Source organism: Petaurus breviceps, unplaced genomic scaffold, assembly GCF_028583685.1.
Source record: "Petaurus breviceps papuanus isolate PSGF00001 unplaced genomic scaffold, PetGlider_PUasm1.0 181, whole genome shotgun sequence".
In the NCBI taxonomy this organism is placed as follows: Eukaryota; Metazoa; Chordata; class Mammalia; order Diprotodontia; family Petauridae; genus Petaurus; species Petaurus breviceps.
In genome coordinates, this window is record NW_027185784.1 from 24584872 (window position 1) to 24603618 (window position 18747).

At 40.5% G+C, this 18747-nt stretch overlaps 1 protein-coding gene across 3 annotated transcripts in view; it reads right to left on the reverse strand.

The window, feature by feature from the left end:
• DENND2A (DENN domain containing 2A) overlaps positions 1-18747 on the reverse strand; it is a 126748-nt gene that overhangs the window by 33891 nt on the left and 74110 nt on the right. Inside the window, exons 5-11 of one of the 3 annotated variants that reach the window (XM_069087366.1) lie at positions 15470-15667; positions 13419-13512; positions 12695-12745; positions 10962-11149; positions 4835-4944; positions 2981-3050; positions 624-701 (exon numbers count right to left, since the gene is read on the reverse strand). In XM_069087366.1, the coding sequence (XP_068943467.1) occupies positions 624-701; positions 2981-3050; positions 4835-4944; positions 10962-11149; positions 12695-12745; positions 13419-13512; positions 15470-15667 (789 nt within the window). Of the gene's footprint in view, positions 1-623; positions 702-2980; positions 3051-4834; positions 4945-10961; positions 11150-12694; positions 12746-13418; positions 13513-15469; positions 15671-18747 lie in introns of all 3 variants that reach the window. The other 2 variants (XM_069087367.1, XM_069087365.1) reach the window with 2 other exon arrangements.

Consider the following 18747-nt stretch of genomic DNA (forward strand, 5'->3'; position numbering starts at 1 on the left):
ACTGATCTCTAATTACTTCCAGCATCTATGAGGGCAGAGCAGAAGAGAGTGTGGGAGGGGATAACAACAATGACAAACTTTTGCATATTGTAAAGTTTTATGGTGAAGAAGAAGAATGGCTAGCATTTATGTAAAACTTGAAGGCTTTCACAGGTCATCTCATTTATTCAATCCTCCCAATAACCTTGTGTTACCGTAGGTGCTATCTCTATCTAGGTGGAGGGAGGATTTGTCCGTGGTCATGTAGCTGACAAGCAGGAAAATTCGAACTCATGTCTTCCACATTCTTGGGTGAACCTTCTAGCCTACCCAGCTGCCCTTATATTTTACACACATGACCTCATTGGATCTTCAAGTCAACTCTATGAGTCTCAGTATTATTATCTGCATTTGCTGGTGAAGAAACAGAGACTCAGAGAGGTTAGCTGAGTTCCTAAGGTCAGGTGGGTATGGAAGATGATCCAGAGAACCATCTTAGGTAGCTCTGGGCTATTAAAAATGTGTAAAGGATTTAATCCACAAAGAAAAAGAGGAAATTCCTCCCATCTCCTATCCAAGAATGGTATATAATTGACCCAAATTCTCTCTCTTTCTTACTGATTTCCTATAGCTTGAGCTCTTACCTTTGAAAAGAGGTTGAAGCAACCTAGGCGGCTCACAATGCAGTAAACTTCAGGGAGGCGTTTCCCTTTGCCACCAGGCTTTTAGGAAAGAAACACAGAGAAGTTGTCAACAAGGTCAATTTGAGGTGACCCCATTCTCCTGTGGTGGATTCTAATATTCTGTTTTATCCAGGGAGAAACTAGAAATGTCATTATATTGGAAAAATTACAAGAGGGAGCCCGTGTTGTCCTACCTTCTGCCCAAATGTAAACTATGTCTTCCAAATATGGCTCTGTGCATACAAGAGACACTCTATATACTAGATGTGGCCATGACCATAAGCTAGTGATACTGATTTGTTGTATGTAAACACCAGAATTTATGAATCCAAATGAATGCTATCTCCTTCAAAGTAATCTTTTTTTTTGGGGGGGGGAGGATAGAAGGCAGGGCAATTGGGGCTAAGTGACTTGCCCAAGGTCACACAGCTAGTAAGTGTGTCAAGTGTCTGAGGCTGGATTTGAACTGACTCCAGGGCTGGTGCTCTAACTGTGCCACCTAGCTGCACCCCCCCTTCAAAGTAATCTTCTTGAGAAGCTACACACTTATTTCAATAAGAAAGGTCACCATTATTCAAAACGCTTTTTGAACTCTTCATTTGGAATTGTTTCAGGGACAGTTTATAAGCCAGATCAGCACTGCCTCTCCCCCCCAATTCAATCCCAATAGTCTCATTACTTTGTAAGTATTCCTCATGCTTTGACTCTAATAAGTATTATGCAGCTTATCCATCAAATTCAACTAGAAATGATTATTAGGAATTTCCTAAAAAACAAAATTCATCTTCAAAGGATCACAGTAGTAGTAAACACTAATATAGCATTTTAAGGTTTGAAAAGTTCTTTATGTATATAATTTTACCTATATAATAAACCTATGAAGCAGATACCATTATTATTCTCATTTTACAAAGGAGAAAACATTTTTTAATGGTCAAAGCATCTTGGAGTAATTTCCTTTACAATCTCTTTTGTTGGGATAGCTAGGTGGCTCAGTGAATAGAGCACTGGCTCTGGAGTCAGGAGGACCTGAGTTCAAATCCAGCTGCAGACACGTAACACTTACTAGCTGTGTGACCCTAGGCAAGTCACTTAACCCAGCCTTCCCCCCTCCAAAAATAAAAAAAAAAACCCCAACAATCTCTTTAGTTGTTCAGTTGCTTTTCAGTTGTGTTCAACATTTTGTGACCCCATTTGGGGTTTTCTTGGCAAAAATGCTGGAATGGGTTGCCATTTCCTTCTCTAGCTCATTTTACAGATGAGGAAACTGAGGCAAATTGGGTTAAGTGACTTGCCCAATGTCATATAGCTAGTAAGTGTCTAAGGCTAGATTTGAACTCAGTAAGAGGAGTCTTCCAGACTCCAGGCCTGGCATTCTATCCACTGCACAACCAGGTGTCCCACCATCTCTCTTAACCTCCCTTACTCTCTTGAGAGGTAACAAGGGTAATAAAATGAGGTCATATGGCCAGTAAATACATAGTAATACAACATAATAACATATAAAATTATAACAATTATTATAATAATAGTTATATATATAAAACATGATATAGGATTTGAGCTCAGGTCTTCCTATTTCCTAACTGAGTTTTTTACCCACTACAACACCTAGCTATCCCTAAGATGAGGGCTTGTGAACACTCACAGTATATTTCCAAGAATGTGGTTCATATTTTAAATAAGAAAATCCCAAAAGACAAGTTAGATAATGTTTTGAATAATGGCATCATGTTGGAGAAAGGCTACGATTTCTCAGGGTGATCCCTTTGAAGGGGATAACTCTTATTCATATGAGAATTCTCTCAAACACATCTTTAAAGTCACCTTGCCTTCGAGTCACACCTCGTGTGTTTGTCCACTGAACGAAGGAATGGAGCACAGTACATGTTCTCATCATCCCATTACGAACATCCCTTCTAGGGTACAGTCTAAATGAAGTTACAAAACAGTTTGATTACAGCTGAAACTTTCTATGGGTACTATCTTCTCCTATTAGGGTGTCAGATCTTTGAGGGCAGGGACTTAACATAGCACAGTGAATGGCACACAGGAGGCACTGAAGAGTATTTTTTCATCCATTCATGATATAAAGTAGTTTATTAGGTTAGACCTGGAGAGAGCATTTTTGTAATTGCCTTGAAGCAGGGCAAAGACACCATCCTTATTATCATCATAGGAAAGGCATCAAACTCTCTTTGGTCCTTTATTGCCCTCCAGTGACTTGTAGGGAGATCCTGAGCCCTCTCATTTGTCACTCTCAGATAAAACCCTAGACTGGCCTTGGACTTCCTGGTGACAGAAGAACAAGTAGTTACCAGAAGCCTGCGGCAGTACCCGAACCTTCTACTTCCATCCTCTCCGGTCAAGACAAATGAGAACGTTTCACTGTGTTGGGAAAAATAAAGATGCATTTTAAAGAAAAGAAAAATAATCGTTTATGTGGAGGTGTATACCAACCAGCTCATGGTGAAAGAAACAGGATGAAGGCAAAGTACTGGGTGGGGGGTGGGTTCTTGCTAGCTTCCCAACTCTTTCCGAGGATAAGCCTGGTAACCTGTACTATTGGAACTCCCCCGGGGTAGGGTTTATCATGTTCTCTCCGCAACAGGATAACTAGGGATTTTCTCTACTCCATGGCAAGTCATAAGAGCTGCGTCCCATTCCTTCTGTTCTATTCTCTGCTCCATTCCCTTGACCAAACAGAAAGATCCAAATGATGGGTAAAGTATGTCCTCACTAATATCACTTAGATCAGGGGGTTTTCACCCTATTTGTGTGTGCCATGGACTCCTCTGGCGATCTGGTGAAGTCTATGGAGCCCTTTTCAGGACCATGTTTTCAAATACATAAAATAAATATATAGGATTGTAAAAGAAACCAATTATATTGAAGTATAGTTTTAAAATACCAATTCATGGATTCTAAGTTAAGAACCTCTGATCTAAATATTGAGTACAGTTGATTGTCATTTTTTGTTGTTGTTGTTTGTTTTTTTTGATTGTCATTTGTTGAATACGTGGTATGTGGGTAAGATGCTGCAGGAGGGGCGTAAGAGGACAGAGAATAAAAGAAGTGACATGATTATGGACCTAGGCATGGGGAATGAGGGTGCGGGGCTAAGCCAAGGACAGCTTTGTATCCCTGTAGAGATCATGAATTCATGCATGTCTGCTGCAGCTACTCTCTTGTCCCTATACCTGACTATGTGCTCAGGAAAACTCTGGACACCTGACTGACTACACTCATGCAGAAAACATCTTATAGCTGGGGTTCTGCAAGCTTGTTTTTCTGGTATCAAAACAACTGTATTTCAATATAACTGGTTTCCTCTGTAATCCCATGTATTTTCTTTTCTTTTTTTGCCTTTTTGGAGGGCAATTGGGGTTAAGTAACTTGTCTAAGGTTACACGGCTATTTTTTTTTTGTGTGGGTGTTAAATGTCTGAGGCTGGAACCGAACTCGGGTCCTCCTGACTCCGGGGCCGGTGCTTTACTCACTGAGCCACCTAGCCATCCCAATATTTTCTTTTATGCATTTCACAGTATTATTCTGAGACACCAGAGTGCCAAAAGGGTCTATGACACAAAAGGTTGAGCCCCTGCCTTAGACGACATGATCAATTTCAGTGAACAAGGTCTTATTTGAAAACTCACAATGTGTAGCTTAATGGGTTTTCTTCAGAAGCTCAAATAATAATAAAACGATGATTAAGTAACAAAATGGGGCAAGGCAATGGTTTTGGGTTAACTATAATCATTCACTATTTACATAGTACTTACAAAGTACCTTCCCTACAACAACCCTGTAAGGCATACAGAATGGGTGTTATTATCTCCACTTTAAAGATGGGGAAACTGAGGCTGAGAGAGAGAGAATGACTGGTCTAAGGTAAAAAAGCACTACTAACTATTATGGCCGATATGTGAAGTCTCCTGACTCAGACCCAGGGCTTTTTCCATTACATTAGAGAGAAATGACACTCTGTAAACTTATCACAGGAAACAAAATTTGTAATTTATTGAATGTTTAGTGGAAACAGGGGAAATATCCCAAAGTGTCTCTTCTGGTAGAGGTTATAACATGATTGACTCTGGACCCTCATCTCCTACAAGTGAGAAAAGAAATCCCTAATTGGTGTTCTAGTCTCCAGGAGAGATGACAGCACATACCTGGTAAACTGGTAGACAGGCACCCAATCCTTGGCATCGGGGAAACAGAACTGGGGAATAGCCTTAAGCTGGTCTTCTGCTTCCCTCATGAATTTGAATGATCGATCCAGCTGCAGAGAGAAAAATTAGCAGAGTTGATGCAGAGCTACAGTATTTGGGAAAATACTGCCATGTTCCTAGGGTGCTTAGCATTATAGCTCCCACCAGTTCATGGACCTGACCACCATTTTATCTAATTCTGGATAAGAAGTTTAGACTCAGGCTCTTAGGTGCTATCTTTGCTGTGGTAACACAATTACACATTTAACAATTTAATTCAACAAACATTTATTGTGTTTACTAGTCACAAGACACTATACCAGGTAATGAGTGAGACTGAATGATGGAGAAGATAGGATCTTTGCCCTCAAGAAGTTTATGTTTAACAGATTATAAAGAAAAACAACAGCAAAACATTATTTGTTGTATCAAAATTTTCTCATGGCCAAAATTTCTGAAATGTATCGATCCAAAGAAAAATTTGAAGAACATTTTTTTCTGTTGAAGGATCTCAAGATTTATATCCAATTTTTTTTTTTACTATAATTTTACTGAATTATTTGTAATGAATTTTGTTTTTCTTGCCTTCTAAGTGAAGAGAAAAGGGAGGAAGAAAATCCAGAACTGAAAATAAAATGAAATAGAATAAAAAATATATAGCCCTTAAAAAAAAGGATTTATATCCAAAGAGAAGTTCGGAGGTCATCTTTTCCCTGTTCTTCAGTTTACAGATAAAGAAATTGAGGTCCCTTGGGCGGCTAGGTGGCGCAGCGAGTAAAGCACCGGCCCCAGAGTAAGGAGGACCTAAGTTCGGTTCCGGCCTCAGACATTTAAGACCCACACACACAAAAAATAGCTGTGTAACCTTGGGCAAGTTACTTAACCCCAACTGCCCTCAAAAAAAAATAAATTGAGATCCCAATGTGAGGCAATCAACCTAAAGTGATTAAAACCCTGATTTTTGGGTTCCAAGTCTGTGCTCTTTCCATTAAGACAGCAATTCAATAATCAATGCTACCCTCTGTGCCACTCCTTTGACCAAACATAAAGAACCAACATATGGAACAAGATTAATAAGAAACCCCAAAACCATGAATCTGAAAGGTATTGCTACAAATTATTTTATCTTAGCTTCATGGTCTTCTTCTCCTGTTCCTATTTACATACTACTAAATAGAGCTGAATAAATTACACAATAGCTAAGTGGGGACACTAAAATCATATCATCCAACTTTATCTGGGCCCTCACTGCAGCAAAGAAATTATTCCAAACCTTCTCTTCTCTTGTCCCTGTTCCTTCTGCGTTTTCAACTAAGGATCTTCCCTCCTACTTAATTAAGGAAATTGAGACCATTCCACATAATTATCCCTCTCTTCTTTTTTTCATTTCAAACTCCACTGACATCATGTCCCACTGTTTCTTCCTCTTCACCAGTCTCTGATAGTAAGATGGCACTTCTCCTTAATAAGGTAAACTGCCACATATCCCCTTGATGGTCTTCTCCAGCAGACTGTCCTCTAGGTCCTCTTCTCTGTTCACATTGTCTCTTTGGATGACCTCATCAACTCCCATGGCTATTATATTTTATATCTACGTCAATGACTCCCAGATCTCTATATTCAGCTTCTGTTGCGTTCAGTACTACAAACCAACTACCTACTAGACATGCCTTAAAGTGTCCCAGAAACATTTCAAACTCATTATATCCAAAATAATTTATTCTTTCCCCCAAAACTTACTCCTCTACCAAACTTCCCAATTTCTGTTGAAGACACAACCACTCTATCAATCTCTTTAGTTTATAACCAAAGGATCATACTTGACCCCTCAGTCTCACTCACCCCACCAATCAGTTGCCAGATCCTGATTTTCTTTTCCCCATTTTTTACATCTCTTGCAAACAATTCCTTTTTTCTACTCACACAGTCACTCCCTTAGTTTGGGGGTTCTCACGATCTGTCACCTAGATTACTGCAAAGGCCTTCTAATGAGTCTCCCCATCTCAGATGTCTCCTCACTATAGTTATCCTCCACTTGGGTGATAATGTGATTTTCTTAAGGGCAGATCTGAATCACTTTCTGCTCCTATTCAGTAAACCTCAGTGGTTCCTTATTGTCTCTAGGACAAAACAGAAACTTTTCTTTTTTTTTGCTTTTTGGAGGGCAACTGGGGTTGTGTCTGAGGCTGGATTTGAACTCTGGTCCTCCTGACTCCAGGGCCGGTATTCTATTCCCTGTGCCACCTAGCCACCCCGTTTAACTTTTAAAGCCCTTCACAACCTTCTCCCAATGTTTACAGCTTCATTGTATATTATCTCTCCTCCCTCTTCCCCTAGAAATCTGGCCAAAATGATCTGTATCTCTTATCTACCATCTCTGTTCCTGGAAAAATGTAAAATCAGTGTATTCGTGTCTCACTTTTCCCATACCCTTTCTAACATCTGTCATTTTCCTTTTCTGTCATATTAATCAATCGGATGGGTGAGAGGTGGTACTTCAGAGTTGTTTTAATTTGCATTTCTCTAATCAATAGTGATTTGGAGCACTTTTTATATGACTATAGATAGTTTTGATTTCTTCATCTGAAAACTGTCTATTCATATGCTTTGACCATTATCACTTGGGAATGACTTGAATTCTTATGAATTTGATTCAGTTCTCTATATACTTGAGAGACGAGGCCTTTAGCAGAGAAACTTGCTCCCCTTTACATTCTTAAAAATTACTGAGAAGTGGGGCAGCTAGGTGCCGCAGTGAATAGAGCACTGACCCTGGAATCAGGAGGACCTGAGTTCAAATCTCGCCTCAGACACTTAACACACACACAAAAAACTAGCCGTGTGACCTTGGGCAAGTTACTTAACCCCAATTGCCCTCCAAACAAAAAATTACTGAGAAGCTAAGAATCTCAAAGAGCTTTTATTTGTGTGTACTATATTTATTAATACTTACCAACAGAAATTAAAACTGATAAAACTTTAAAATACCCATTCATTCCTTCAATATAAATAATAAACTAATTTCATAACAAAATATATTTTAATGAAAATTAACTGTTTTCCAGAATAAGAAAAAAAGATTAGTGAGAAGAATGGCACTATTTTCTATATTTTTGTAAATTTCTTTTAATGTCTAGTTTACTAGAAAATAGCTGGATTCTCCTATCTGTTGTGATAGGTTGATATGTTGTTTTGGTTGAAGTATATGAAGAAAATCTGGCCTCACACAAATACATACTTGGAAAAGTATCTTAATAGGCAAATAATGTGTTACCATTATGAAAATAGTTTTGACCTTATGGACCTCCCCTGAAAGGGTCTCAGGAATCCTTAGACCACATTTTTGGAACTGCTCTAGAGACAACATGGGAAGACAGGAGGGTGGTGGGCTGGAGAAGGAGGGAGTGAGAAATGGAGATAGGAAGGAAGGGATCAAGAATGGTGCCAGAATTAGAGAAGAGAGTTAGCTAGAAGAACACAAAGGAAGAAGGGAGACACAAGTAAAGCCAGACAATGAATACAGAGTGTGTTTTAATCCAGCTTGTGGAGATTGGAAAACAGCCTTGGAGCTGAACACCTGTTGAATTCCCACCTATCCTTTATAGTCCACACTTAATGGTAGCTCCTTCTAGGAAACTTACTCTGTCAATCCCTCCATTAGCAATGATCACTCACCCAAAGGTGAACTTCCATGGCCCTCTGGAATTCCCTCTAAGACAATCATCACAGATTAGAGTTATCTTTGTATGGGTCTTATCACAAGGCAAGCTCCAGAGGCCAAGGGGCCTATCTTATCTAGCTGTTATATCTCCCCTGGTGCTTAGCACAACACTTGGCAGCCCAAAGGTACTTAATGTATATATTTGTAGAGTTTCAGGGAAAGTAGCCAACAAGAAGACAACAGCCAAGGTAGTATAGGAGGTAATTTTTAAGTCAGAAGCATAGAGACCCCAAGGAGAGGCTAACTCAACCTGAGCCTGGAGAGAGCTCTAGGTAGGAACCCCCCCACCCCAAGACAGGATTAGGGCTCAGAGGAAAATGACTAAAGGAGGCAGTTGAAAGAGCAAATCGTGAGATTATTATTTAGTGCTTTGAACTTTTACTAAGCTAAGTCAGGTACCTGTGACTGGGCATGTGATTTACCTCACCTGTTTATAGTTTGTACCCTAAGGGTCACTAACACCATAGGAAAGTTCCTATGTGTGTGTGTGTGTGTGTGTGTGTGTGTGTGTGTGTGAGCGAGCATGCACGCATGCTGAACTATATGTAGTGTATACTGGGGAGAAGTCCTGCTGGAGAAGAGGAGGCCTGGACCTGGGGATGTGGTTTTTGATGGAAAAATGGTCTCCCTCTTTTTCCTCTTAGGTGTTCAAAGTAAAGAATAAGCCCCATTCCGGTTTTATGGGCTATCATCTTTTATCTTTTCTATTTAAATTTTTGTTTCTGGTGATCAATTAGAATTTAAAAGATGAAAGAATATGAGCTCTACTTGCAGAGGGGATTGAGAATCCAACTAGGGTGCTGTGTTCTGTTCCATCACAAACAAACAGTGATACATGCAACACAAATAGGGGCAGTGAGGCTGGGGTAGTGGATAAAAGCCGGCAGTTAGGAAGACCTGAGTTTAATCTGGACTTGGATATTTCCTGGTTGTGTGACCCAGCTTAACCTCTGTCTGCCTCAGTTTTCTCAACTGTAAAATGGGGAGTATGATAGCACCTACTTTCCAAGACTGTTGAAAGGATCAAAAGAGATGAGTGAAAGTGCTTAGCACAGTGATAAAACACAGTAGGTATTTAATAAATGTGTGTTTCTGCTCTTCTAATAAATACAGTGGTGTAATGGGAACGCAAATTTGGAAGATCTTCCCTGCCCCCAGGCTAAAGTGCACCTGAAGCCTGGGGTGGGAGGCTTGTTTTTCAGTAGATACTTTTTCATTGGCCAGTGGGTCAATAATGATTGTTACATTCTCTGAGCCAGGAGAAGGCTATATAAGCCCTGATGTGTAGCTTTGTTTTGGGGGCTCACTTTGAGAAGTGTTCTGTGATTTGATATGGATTCTGGGAAGCCGTTGTCCAGAGTCCCCCCGGCTTTGAAAAAACCCAGATGTTGATTTGGTATGGATGTAATGGTTGGACAGTTTGGAAAGCTGTCTACTTGATCTGTTTCTGTCTTGATAATTCTGCCTGTGTACTTTGAAGTTCAGGGTGCTGACCTTTTTCCCCTGAACGAGGTAAACGATATATGTTTGACTAATTAAAGTAAGCTTGTTAACCCATTTTGAGTTGCTTTCCTTTATCAAAGCAGATCCAAGAACCTGGGTGGAAGCAACCCTGAGGACGCTTGGGGTGCTTGCCGCTACAAGTGGGCAACAGCACTAACATTTATTACTGGTTAACTACGGTATAGCACCTAAGACTTTGTTGTATATGGTTTTCTGGAGACTATGATTTTAATCTATGGGTTAAAATTCTTAATTTAAAAAACCTGAATCCATATGCTAAACCAAGCTACACTGGAATTCTGTTATATATACATATACATATACATTCATTCACTATTCCATAATCATTTTAGTGCATACTACATGCCAGGCTTTGAGCTCAGTGCAAAGGATCCAAAGACGATATACAGAGATTAAACAAAAAGACAGACAGGCAGTCTGATAGTATGTGGAAATTATATAACTAAGAGAAAAAGTAGAATAAGAAAGCAGGGAAGAAAAGATGGGGTCTGGCTGAGAGAGGTGAGTGAATGGCAGATGACAGAAGGCGTAAGCAAGAAGAGTCTTCAGGACTTTCCAACCCACTACTGCTTTTGTTTCTTCTCCTAAGGATGCCATACATTTCCCCATCTGTCTTACACTATGGAGCCTCACACCCAATACACTCCAATTAGAACCTAATCGTTATCTTATATCCATCTGCAAAATTCTAGCAATAGTTACATTTTCTTTAGAGTTCCCCACTTCTTCATACCCTCCAAGTCCTTCTTGGACTTCCAAGTCCAAGGCATGATTACAGGCAGAAATTTGAAACTCCATGAGAGAAGACAGTTCTGTTCAGTGGAAGCCTAGCTCAGCCTTTACCTTTAGAGGGAACTGCTGGGTGAGCTCTGGCACATATGCAGCTCCTGCCTGTTTCTTCTGTAATGACACCACCACAAAATACTCAAATAGCTGCCTCTCTTGGTACTCAATGAGATCCCGCTCCAGAGACTGATAGCGGGGAGCCTGCTTCAGACGGGATTTCACATTGACCAGGCGTTGGCTGTGAGCTGGAGAGAAAGAGAGCAGAGGCTAATTTCATTAAATGGATCCTTGCACACTGCTTCAATATGTTTAGTAATACCTTATTTGTGTGGTTGGTCCAACTTATAATGTTTCACCTTTCAATAAAGTATATACTGATCTCTTTCATGGCCTTTTAACCCCTAAGTAGCCAAATCTTGGAAATGAAGGCATTTGATCAGTTAGGGAAACTTAGTTTATGGATCTCTCTCTTCTGCTGCTATGGCTTAGCATGGATACTTTGAGTAGCTCACTCCATCTGTTAAGTGGGGATGGTGATGCTGGTCTCCTAGCTTCCTAATCTCCCACTAAAATCTAAGCTCCCATGAAAGCCATAACACACCCAGAGCGCTTTGGAGACCAGTAAATATACTTTGGGTCTCTTTAGGATCACAGAATGTTAGAGCAGTCAGGGATCTTAGGAAACCTCTACTCCAATCCCCTTAATTTACAGAAGAGAAAACTGAAGTCTAAAGGGGTCAAGTAACTTGCCCAAGGTCACACAGATGGTACAATAACAGACCCAAAATTGAAAGCAGGATTCGGTGACTCTAAATAGGCAGAGTCTAGGCACAGTAGTCTTTTCACAGAGAAGTGGGGGTAAATGCTACAAAAATGATGACCCTGGGATGGTGAAGCAGTCTTACACTCCTCACCTGATCTTGTAACACCAAACTAGTGGGCTCTGTGGCTTCTCACTGGGCCCTAAAGAAGACTGTGGCAAACTCATGGTAGCCCAGTCCAAAGAAAGTACAATAATAATGTAGACGCTGGGAAATACCTTAGAGATTATCTCATCCAATCCCTTCATAATCTATATAAGGCAATTGAGGTCTAAACTGGTGAAGCAACTGATCTCTGGTCACAGAGATGTTAGTGCCAGATCTAGGACTGGAATCTGGGTCTCCCAGCGCTCCTTGCACTTTTTTTTTTTTTTGGTTACACCAGTACAAAAATGACCAATGAAACCATAAGAAACTGTGTAAAGGCTATGAGAATGCTTCTTATTCCAACCAGTTTTAGCCTTCTGGAATGTTTAGCATTGGTCGATAATTGTGAGATTCTTTTCTCAAGTATTTTCATGGTTAACCCTCCTTTGAATTCCATTTATGCTTCTCTTCCTCCTCCCCCCCACTCCCCGTGCCACCCCATTCAGCCTTTGGAGGGGTGGGGAACCTGTGGCCTCAAGGCCACATGTGGCCCTCTGGGTCCTCAAGTGCAGTCCTTGCATCCAAACTTCACCGAATAAATCCACTTAATAAAAGGATTTGTTCTGTAAAACCTGGACTCAGTCGAAGGGCTGCACCCAAGGACCTTTATAGGCCTTCTGGCCACATGTGGTCTCAAGGCTGCAGGTTCCCCACCCTGTCTTAGTGTTACATTCATAGACCTCACATCTGAGAGTGGGGCTTCCCTTATTAATGAAAAAACCTTTCCTGGGCTTTGCAGACCTCTTTCTTTCCTTGGTCCTTAGAACAAGAAATGAGCAAATATCTCAAATATACATGTCCCACATCCATTCCTCATCTCACCTTTCAGTTTCTCCTCGGTGTCACTGTCTGATTCACTGTTTTCATCTGTTACTGGGCCAAAAGGGATAAGGCAAAGAGATGTGAATGCAAATCCTCCCAACAAAGTCACATTTTCATGGAAATACAAAATCCAGCTGTCTGTTTCAGAAGGGCTTTTTTCTGCTTATATTTAGTACTATATACTCTTGACAAATCATTGTCTTAGCTGGTTTAACAAAACTAATCTCAAAAATATGGCTGGGATCTGCAAACTTGTTTTCATTTTCATTTAAAAAAATATTTCAGCACAATCAGTTTCCTTTGGAATTCTGTGTTTATTTTATACATATGATTCTGAGGCAGGGTCTCCATAGTCTTCACCAGATTGCCCAAGGGCTCCATGGCACAAAAAGGATTAAGAACCCCTGGGCTCAGATGACTATCAGTAAGGGATGATGCTTTTGGCCTCTTCTAAGCAGAGGTGGAAGACAGAATAGGGAACTCAGCTCAGAATAGGGGGGTAACATGATTGCTGCTAAGATAAAAGAAAGCCTTACAGACAAGAGTTGAGATCCCGGTTCCTCTGCCACCTGACTGACCACCAAACTGTACATAGGGTACTAGGCATAGCAGTTTGCAGTAGACCTTTGCTTGTTCTGTTCTACTGCTGAACCAATCAAAACCCAATTCTATATGCCTCCCAGAAGGCTCCATTTCTAGGGCCGCCATGGTTGAGTGCCTCTACCTTTTCCTGAATTGCTCTCCGTTGACTGTGATAGCCTCTTCACCCGCTTCTTGCCCCTGCGGGCCTCATAAATGGCATTGATCCGCAACACCAACTACCCAACATTAAAAGAAGAAAAATCAATGTCAGCAGCCTTCAGGTTCTGTTTCTAAGCTCTACCTATAGTTCTTCTGGAGCTCACAGGAGTAGGAGTGTATAGAGAATAGATGGAGTGTGTGGGCAAACCTGGACTCCCATGCTTCGTGCACACAGATAGGCTCACAGGACTGTAAAGGGTAGATGGAGAAACATTTTGCACTTGTGCTGAGTTGTTTTCTGGTAAGACAGGGAAGTAGTCAGTGACATCTAATGAACACGGACAGCTCATTACATTTTTACCAGATACATCAGTGTTAGCATATATTTTTTCCTCTATTATACAATATGGGATTCCCACTAATTAGGAAATAATTTCACTGTTTCCCACAGACTGATGAAGTCAGTGCTATATTTTAGGGAAAAGCTTCTTTTTCTAAATCAAAACAAAAAAGGGAAGAAATAACTGAAAAAAAAAGAATGTTCCCAGGCATGGACCTCATTATATGGGAATGGTGCCAGAAAATCTCATCATCTGTCTTTGGGAGGATATTCAGCTGCTAGTGCCTTCCTCTCTCAAGCTACCTTTCATCTCCTCTGTATTGATCTTTTATGTACTGATTTATGTACATGCCAGGGTGTCCTCATTAGAACGTAAGCTACTGGAAGGCAAGGACTATTTTTGCTTCTTCTTTGTATTCCCAGTAGTTAGCACCATGCTTGGCACAAAATGAGTGCTTAATGATTGTGTATTGATTTATTGACTGATTGAAAAGGAGCAGGGATTCAGGTCCTTAAATCCTAGTTGGGGGCCAACATACACATTTATATTTACACCTCACATACTCATATACAAGAACACACACTCATACGTAACACATTTATTTTCCTCACACCTTTGTCAAATGGATATCTATCATTTACATCTAACTGGAGATCTATGGAAACAATGTGGTTTAATGGAAGAAGCTTTGGCTCCAGAGCGACCTGGGTAATTTCAAGGAGTCACTTCACTCCTCTGGGCCCAGTTTTCTCATCTATAAAATGAGGGTGTTGGGTTAGATAGCCTCTGAGTTCCTTCCTCTAGATAGATGACCTCTGTCTCTAGCTAGTTTTTTTCGATTTCGAGGGTCTGTGATTTCTTCAGTCTATGTCTCTCTTTGTCAATTTGGATCACAGTGCCTCCATGCCTTGGGAGATGATATGAATTCCTATAGCTAAAAAACATTATCAGGGCGGCTAGGTGGAGCAGTGAATAGAGCACCAACCCTGGAGTCAGGAGAACCTGGGTTCGGATCTGGCCTCAGACACTTCACACAGACACACAGACACACAGACACACAGACACACAGACACACACACACACACACACAGAGTTGTGTGACCTTGGGCAAGTCAATTAACCCCAATTGCCCTCCAAAAAACAAACAAGAACATTATCACCCAGTGGACAGTTTTCTGGTAGTAACTATCTCTAAGCTTAAATAGGATGCTCCTCCTGAAGCATTTATATAGAAATCTGAGTTACTATTATGTTTGGTGATTTCTTTTCTCATTCCGAGTGCCTTTCGTGTTCATCTGTATTTTACCAGAATTTTACAAGAATAAAGATGCTGATGAGGACAGAAAGAATGATTTGTCTTGAATCTATATCCCCTAGAATTTATCCCTTTTTGGTCAAGAACATTAAGAAAGCAAGATAAATCTAGAGGAGCTGACCTGTGAAGAAGGGTCAAATGCTATACTGTGGGGGTAGACAGTCCAATAATACTTTACATGTACCTGAATGGTGTTGGTGCAAAATTGGTCATGAAGGAGTGAAATCAGTGTTAAGAGACTCACTTAGGACACAGGGAAGAACAAGGAGGAGGGGCTCCACCAATTTCTACTTTGTTCAGGCCCTCTGGTGTCCCAATGAAGCTCTAGCAGTAGGGTGCTTTCTGGAAAAGGCAGTTGGTGAAAGCTGGGGGAGTTACCTTGGGTATCTTTCTTCTCCTCTTTCCATTCTGGGGATTTTCCAGGTTGAAGAAAGTATCATCTGGGCTGCTGGGAGTAGAGGGTGGGCTGATTTTGGATGGAGATCCAGCGCCATCTCGACTTAACTTTCTCATGTCCAACAGCTTGAAGTTCCTCCGCTCTGAATTTTGCCGGAAAAATGCAGGTTTGGAGGCTAACTGCTGGTGAGAAAAAGAAGCAGAAGAAAAGAACAAGTTAATGGGGATGAGGTAGGAGGGGTCACCTTTATAATAAAGGCCCTTCTAAAGCAAAACTTTTCAAATCAATAATTCCATGAAGCACCCCAACATTTTCCCATTATGTTCACTCTGCTGTAGCTGTATGCCTCTGGGAGTCCTTAAAACAGTATTCCTCCAAAAATCAACCAATCTATGGGCCAGCTTTTATTAAACCTTACTAAAGATGCTGTACTAAGCACCAGAAATTCAAGGAAAGGCAAAAACACATATACAGTCCCTACCCTCAAGGAACTTATATACCAGTGAGGGAGAATTTGAATAATTTGAAATTAATTTGGGGCTTATCTGATGCACGATGATAGTCAAAAATTCCTAAAATACATTCCTCTCGTTCCTAAAAGAGCTTAAAAGTACAACATGATTGTATGTCTAACTCCTTCTTGGTCTATATCTAGAACTACTTACTCTATTGTACTGAAAGAAAATAATAACATTACTTATCTTACTTGGTTCAGCTCAAGAGTATCCAAGTGTGGGTCCCATGACCAGAAATCCACAAGTGTAGCCTAAAGTCACTTAATTATATACTGAATTACATTCAGCTTCAAATTCTATTTCTAACTAATTCAAATCAGCCAGCAGTTGGTTACAAAATGGTACAGTTAGGTCCTGATTAGGGAGAACAAAGCATCCCCAGAAGCACTTGTTATTATTCAAATTCACATTGCAGATTTTCATTGGGCTGGATCCAGTTATCATATTTTACATAATTATAACTTCAAATAGTGCAAATTCTAGTATATGTGACCACTTCAGGGAATTCATTATTCATACTAACCTGGACCTGACATGAAGCAGGTGATTAGACTCTACTGGTCTAAGAATTCATGAAAGTTAACTGATTAGATAAAACTTTTTTTTTTGCTAAAGAGCTTAGGTGAACTTCCCCCTAAGTTTGAGAAGGTTGCATGTTGACCTTGTGGGCTTAATTTTTTTCTGTTTGCTTTATCAAGTATTTGGTCATATCCTCCTATCTGAACATCTGCAGCAAGCACATAAAGAGGAAGGAAGACACATGCGCTAACATCAAATTGTTTTGTTTCCACACATACTCCTCAGATCTCAGATAGTGCTTGAGATGGGAAAGGGCCTGAGGAAGGGAAACGGAGAGGGATGCTCTTGGGGAAAAAAAAGGAACCGGGAGCTGGAAAGCAAAGTTTAGGATAGAAAATTGACTTAGGAGGAAACCAGCCAGGTAGAAAGGGCAAGGTTATAGAAAGTGGGGGTCATGTATGTACAAAAATATTTATAGCAGCTCTTTTTGTGGTGGCAAAGATTTGGAAATCAAGGGGATGCCCATCAATTGGGGAATAGCTAAACAAGTTGTGGTATATGATTGTGATGGAATACTACTATGTTACAAGAAATGAGGAACAGACGGACTTCATGATAACCTGGAGAGATTTATATAAACTGATGCTGAATGACAGGAGCAGAACCAGGAGAACATGGTACACAATTACAGACACATCGTATCTGTGATGACTAACTTTGATAGACTGGGCTCTTCTCAGCAATGCAAGGTTGTAAGACAACTCCGAAGGACTCACGATGGAAAAGGCTATCCATATCCAGAGGAAGAATTACAGAGTCTGAATGCAGATTGAAGCAAACTACTTGCTCTCTCTCTTTTTTGTTTTGTTCCTTCTTTCTCGTTGTTCACTCCAATGGTTATAATTCTTCTTTACAACTTGACTTATGTTTAATGTGAAGGTATTTGTAGAACCTATATTTGATTGCATGGCACCATGGGAGGAGAGGGGGGGAGGAGACAAAGGAGAAAATTTGGAACTCAAACAGCTTGTGGAACTGAATGTTGTAAACTAAAAGTTAATAAGTAAATAAATTAATAATAATTTTAAAAAGGAAGCGGGGATAAGCTGAGGGTGGGAAAGGAAAGGAAAGGAAAGTTTGTTTGGGTATGCTTCACTTTAATATGCTTCTGTGATCTCATTAACGTGGGTATCCCTTCTACTGAAACCTATCCATGCTTTTTCACCCTGTATGATGATACCTGTCTATATTCCCCCATAGATCCTTCATTGAGGAATGCACCCAGTGTGCTCAAATCCTTCCTCCAGGGTAGATGTAATGTTTCATAGACCCCTTTATAAATGCCTGTCCCTCTCTTTCCTTTCCCCATCCATAAATGAAGAGAGGGATCTACAGGTATATTTGCAGGTGTTTCCCCTGAATAAAACATAAGGTACTTCAAGGGCAGCTTTTGTTTTTTTCTTTATATCTTTGTTTTTTGGGTTTTTTTTGGAGGGGGGGAAGGCAGGGCAATTGGGGTCAAGTGACTTTCCCAAGGTCACACAGTCAGTAAGTGTTAAGTGCCTATGGCTGGATTTGAACTCAGGTCCTCCTGACTTCATGGCTATGCTCTATTCACCGTGCCACCTAGCCACCCCTTTGCCTTTATATTTCTAGGCCCTAGCCAATCCATTGCACACAGTAGGTGCTTGAGGAATGCTTTGATTTATTGCTTGATCATGTTTGGTGTCTTCAAGTAGAGAGGGTAAGGAATTCTAGAGAATCCTAACAGTTCTCCACAATTAAATCAACACAGCACTCAATATATTTAAATTGGAGTTGAATTGTTCTAAGCACAACTGAACTCATTTTGGAATACCTCATTTTGGCACTTAATGATGTACCATCTTTTACCATTATTTAACTATTCCATGTATACTGAAAACTGGGAGATACTACGAACAGTTCAATACAATGCACCATTTAATGTCCAACTGAGTGTAGACATTAAGTAAAGAGTTCAAAGGAGGGGAGAGATCAATGTGAGTTAGAGTCATCTGGAAAAGCTTCCTGGAGGAGGTGGGCTTTGAGCTGAACTTTGAAGGATGGGCAGGAATTTAGGGAGGCAAAGAGGAAGGCAGAAGATATTCCGGAGGTATAAAGTGACACTGAAAACAGAAAGGCTCAAAGGATATTTGGGGAGCAATTCCTAAGCCAAGAACCAGAAGACATGGCTTTGAATCCAG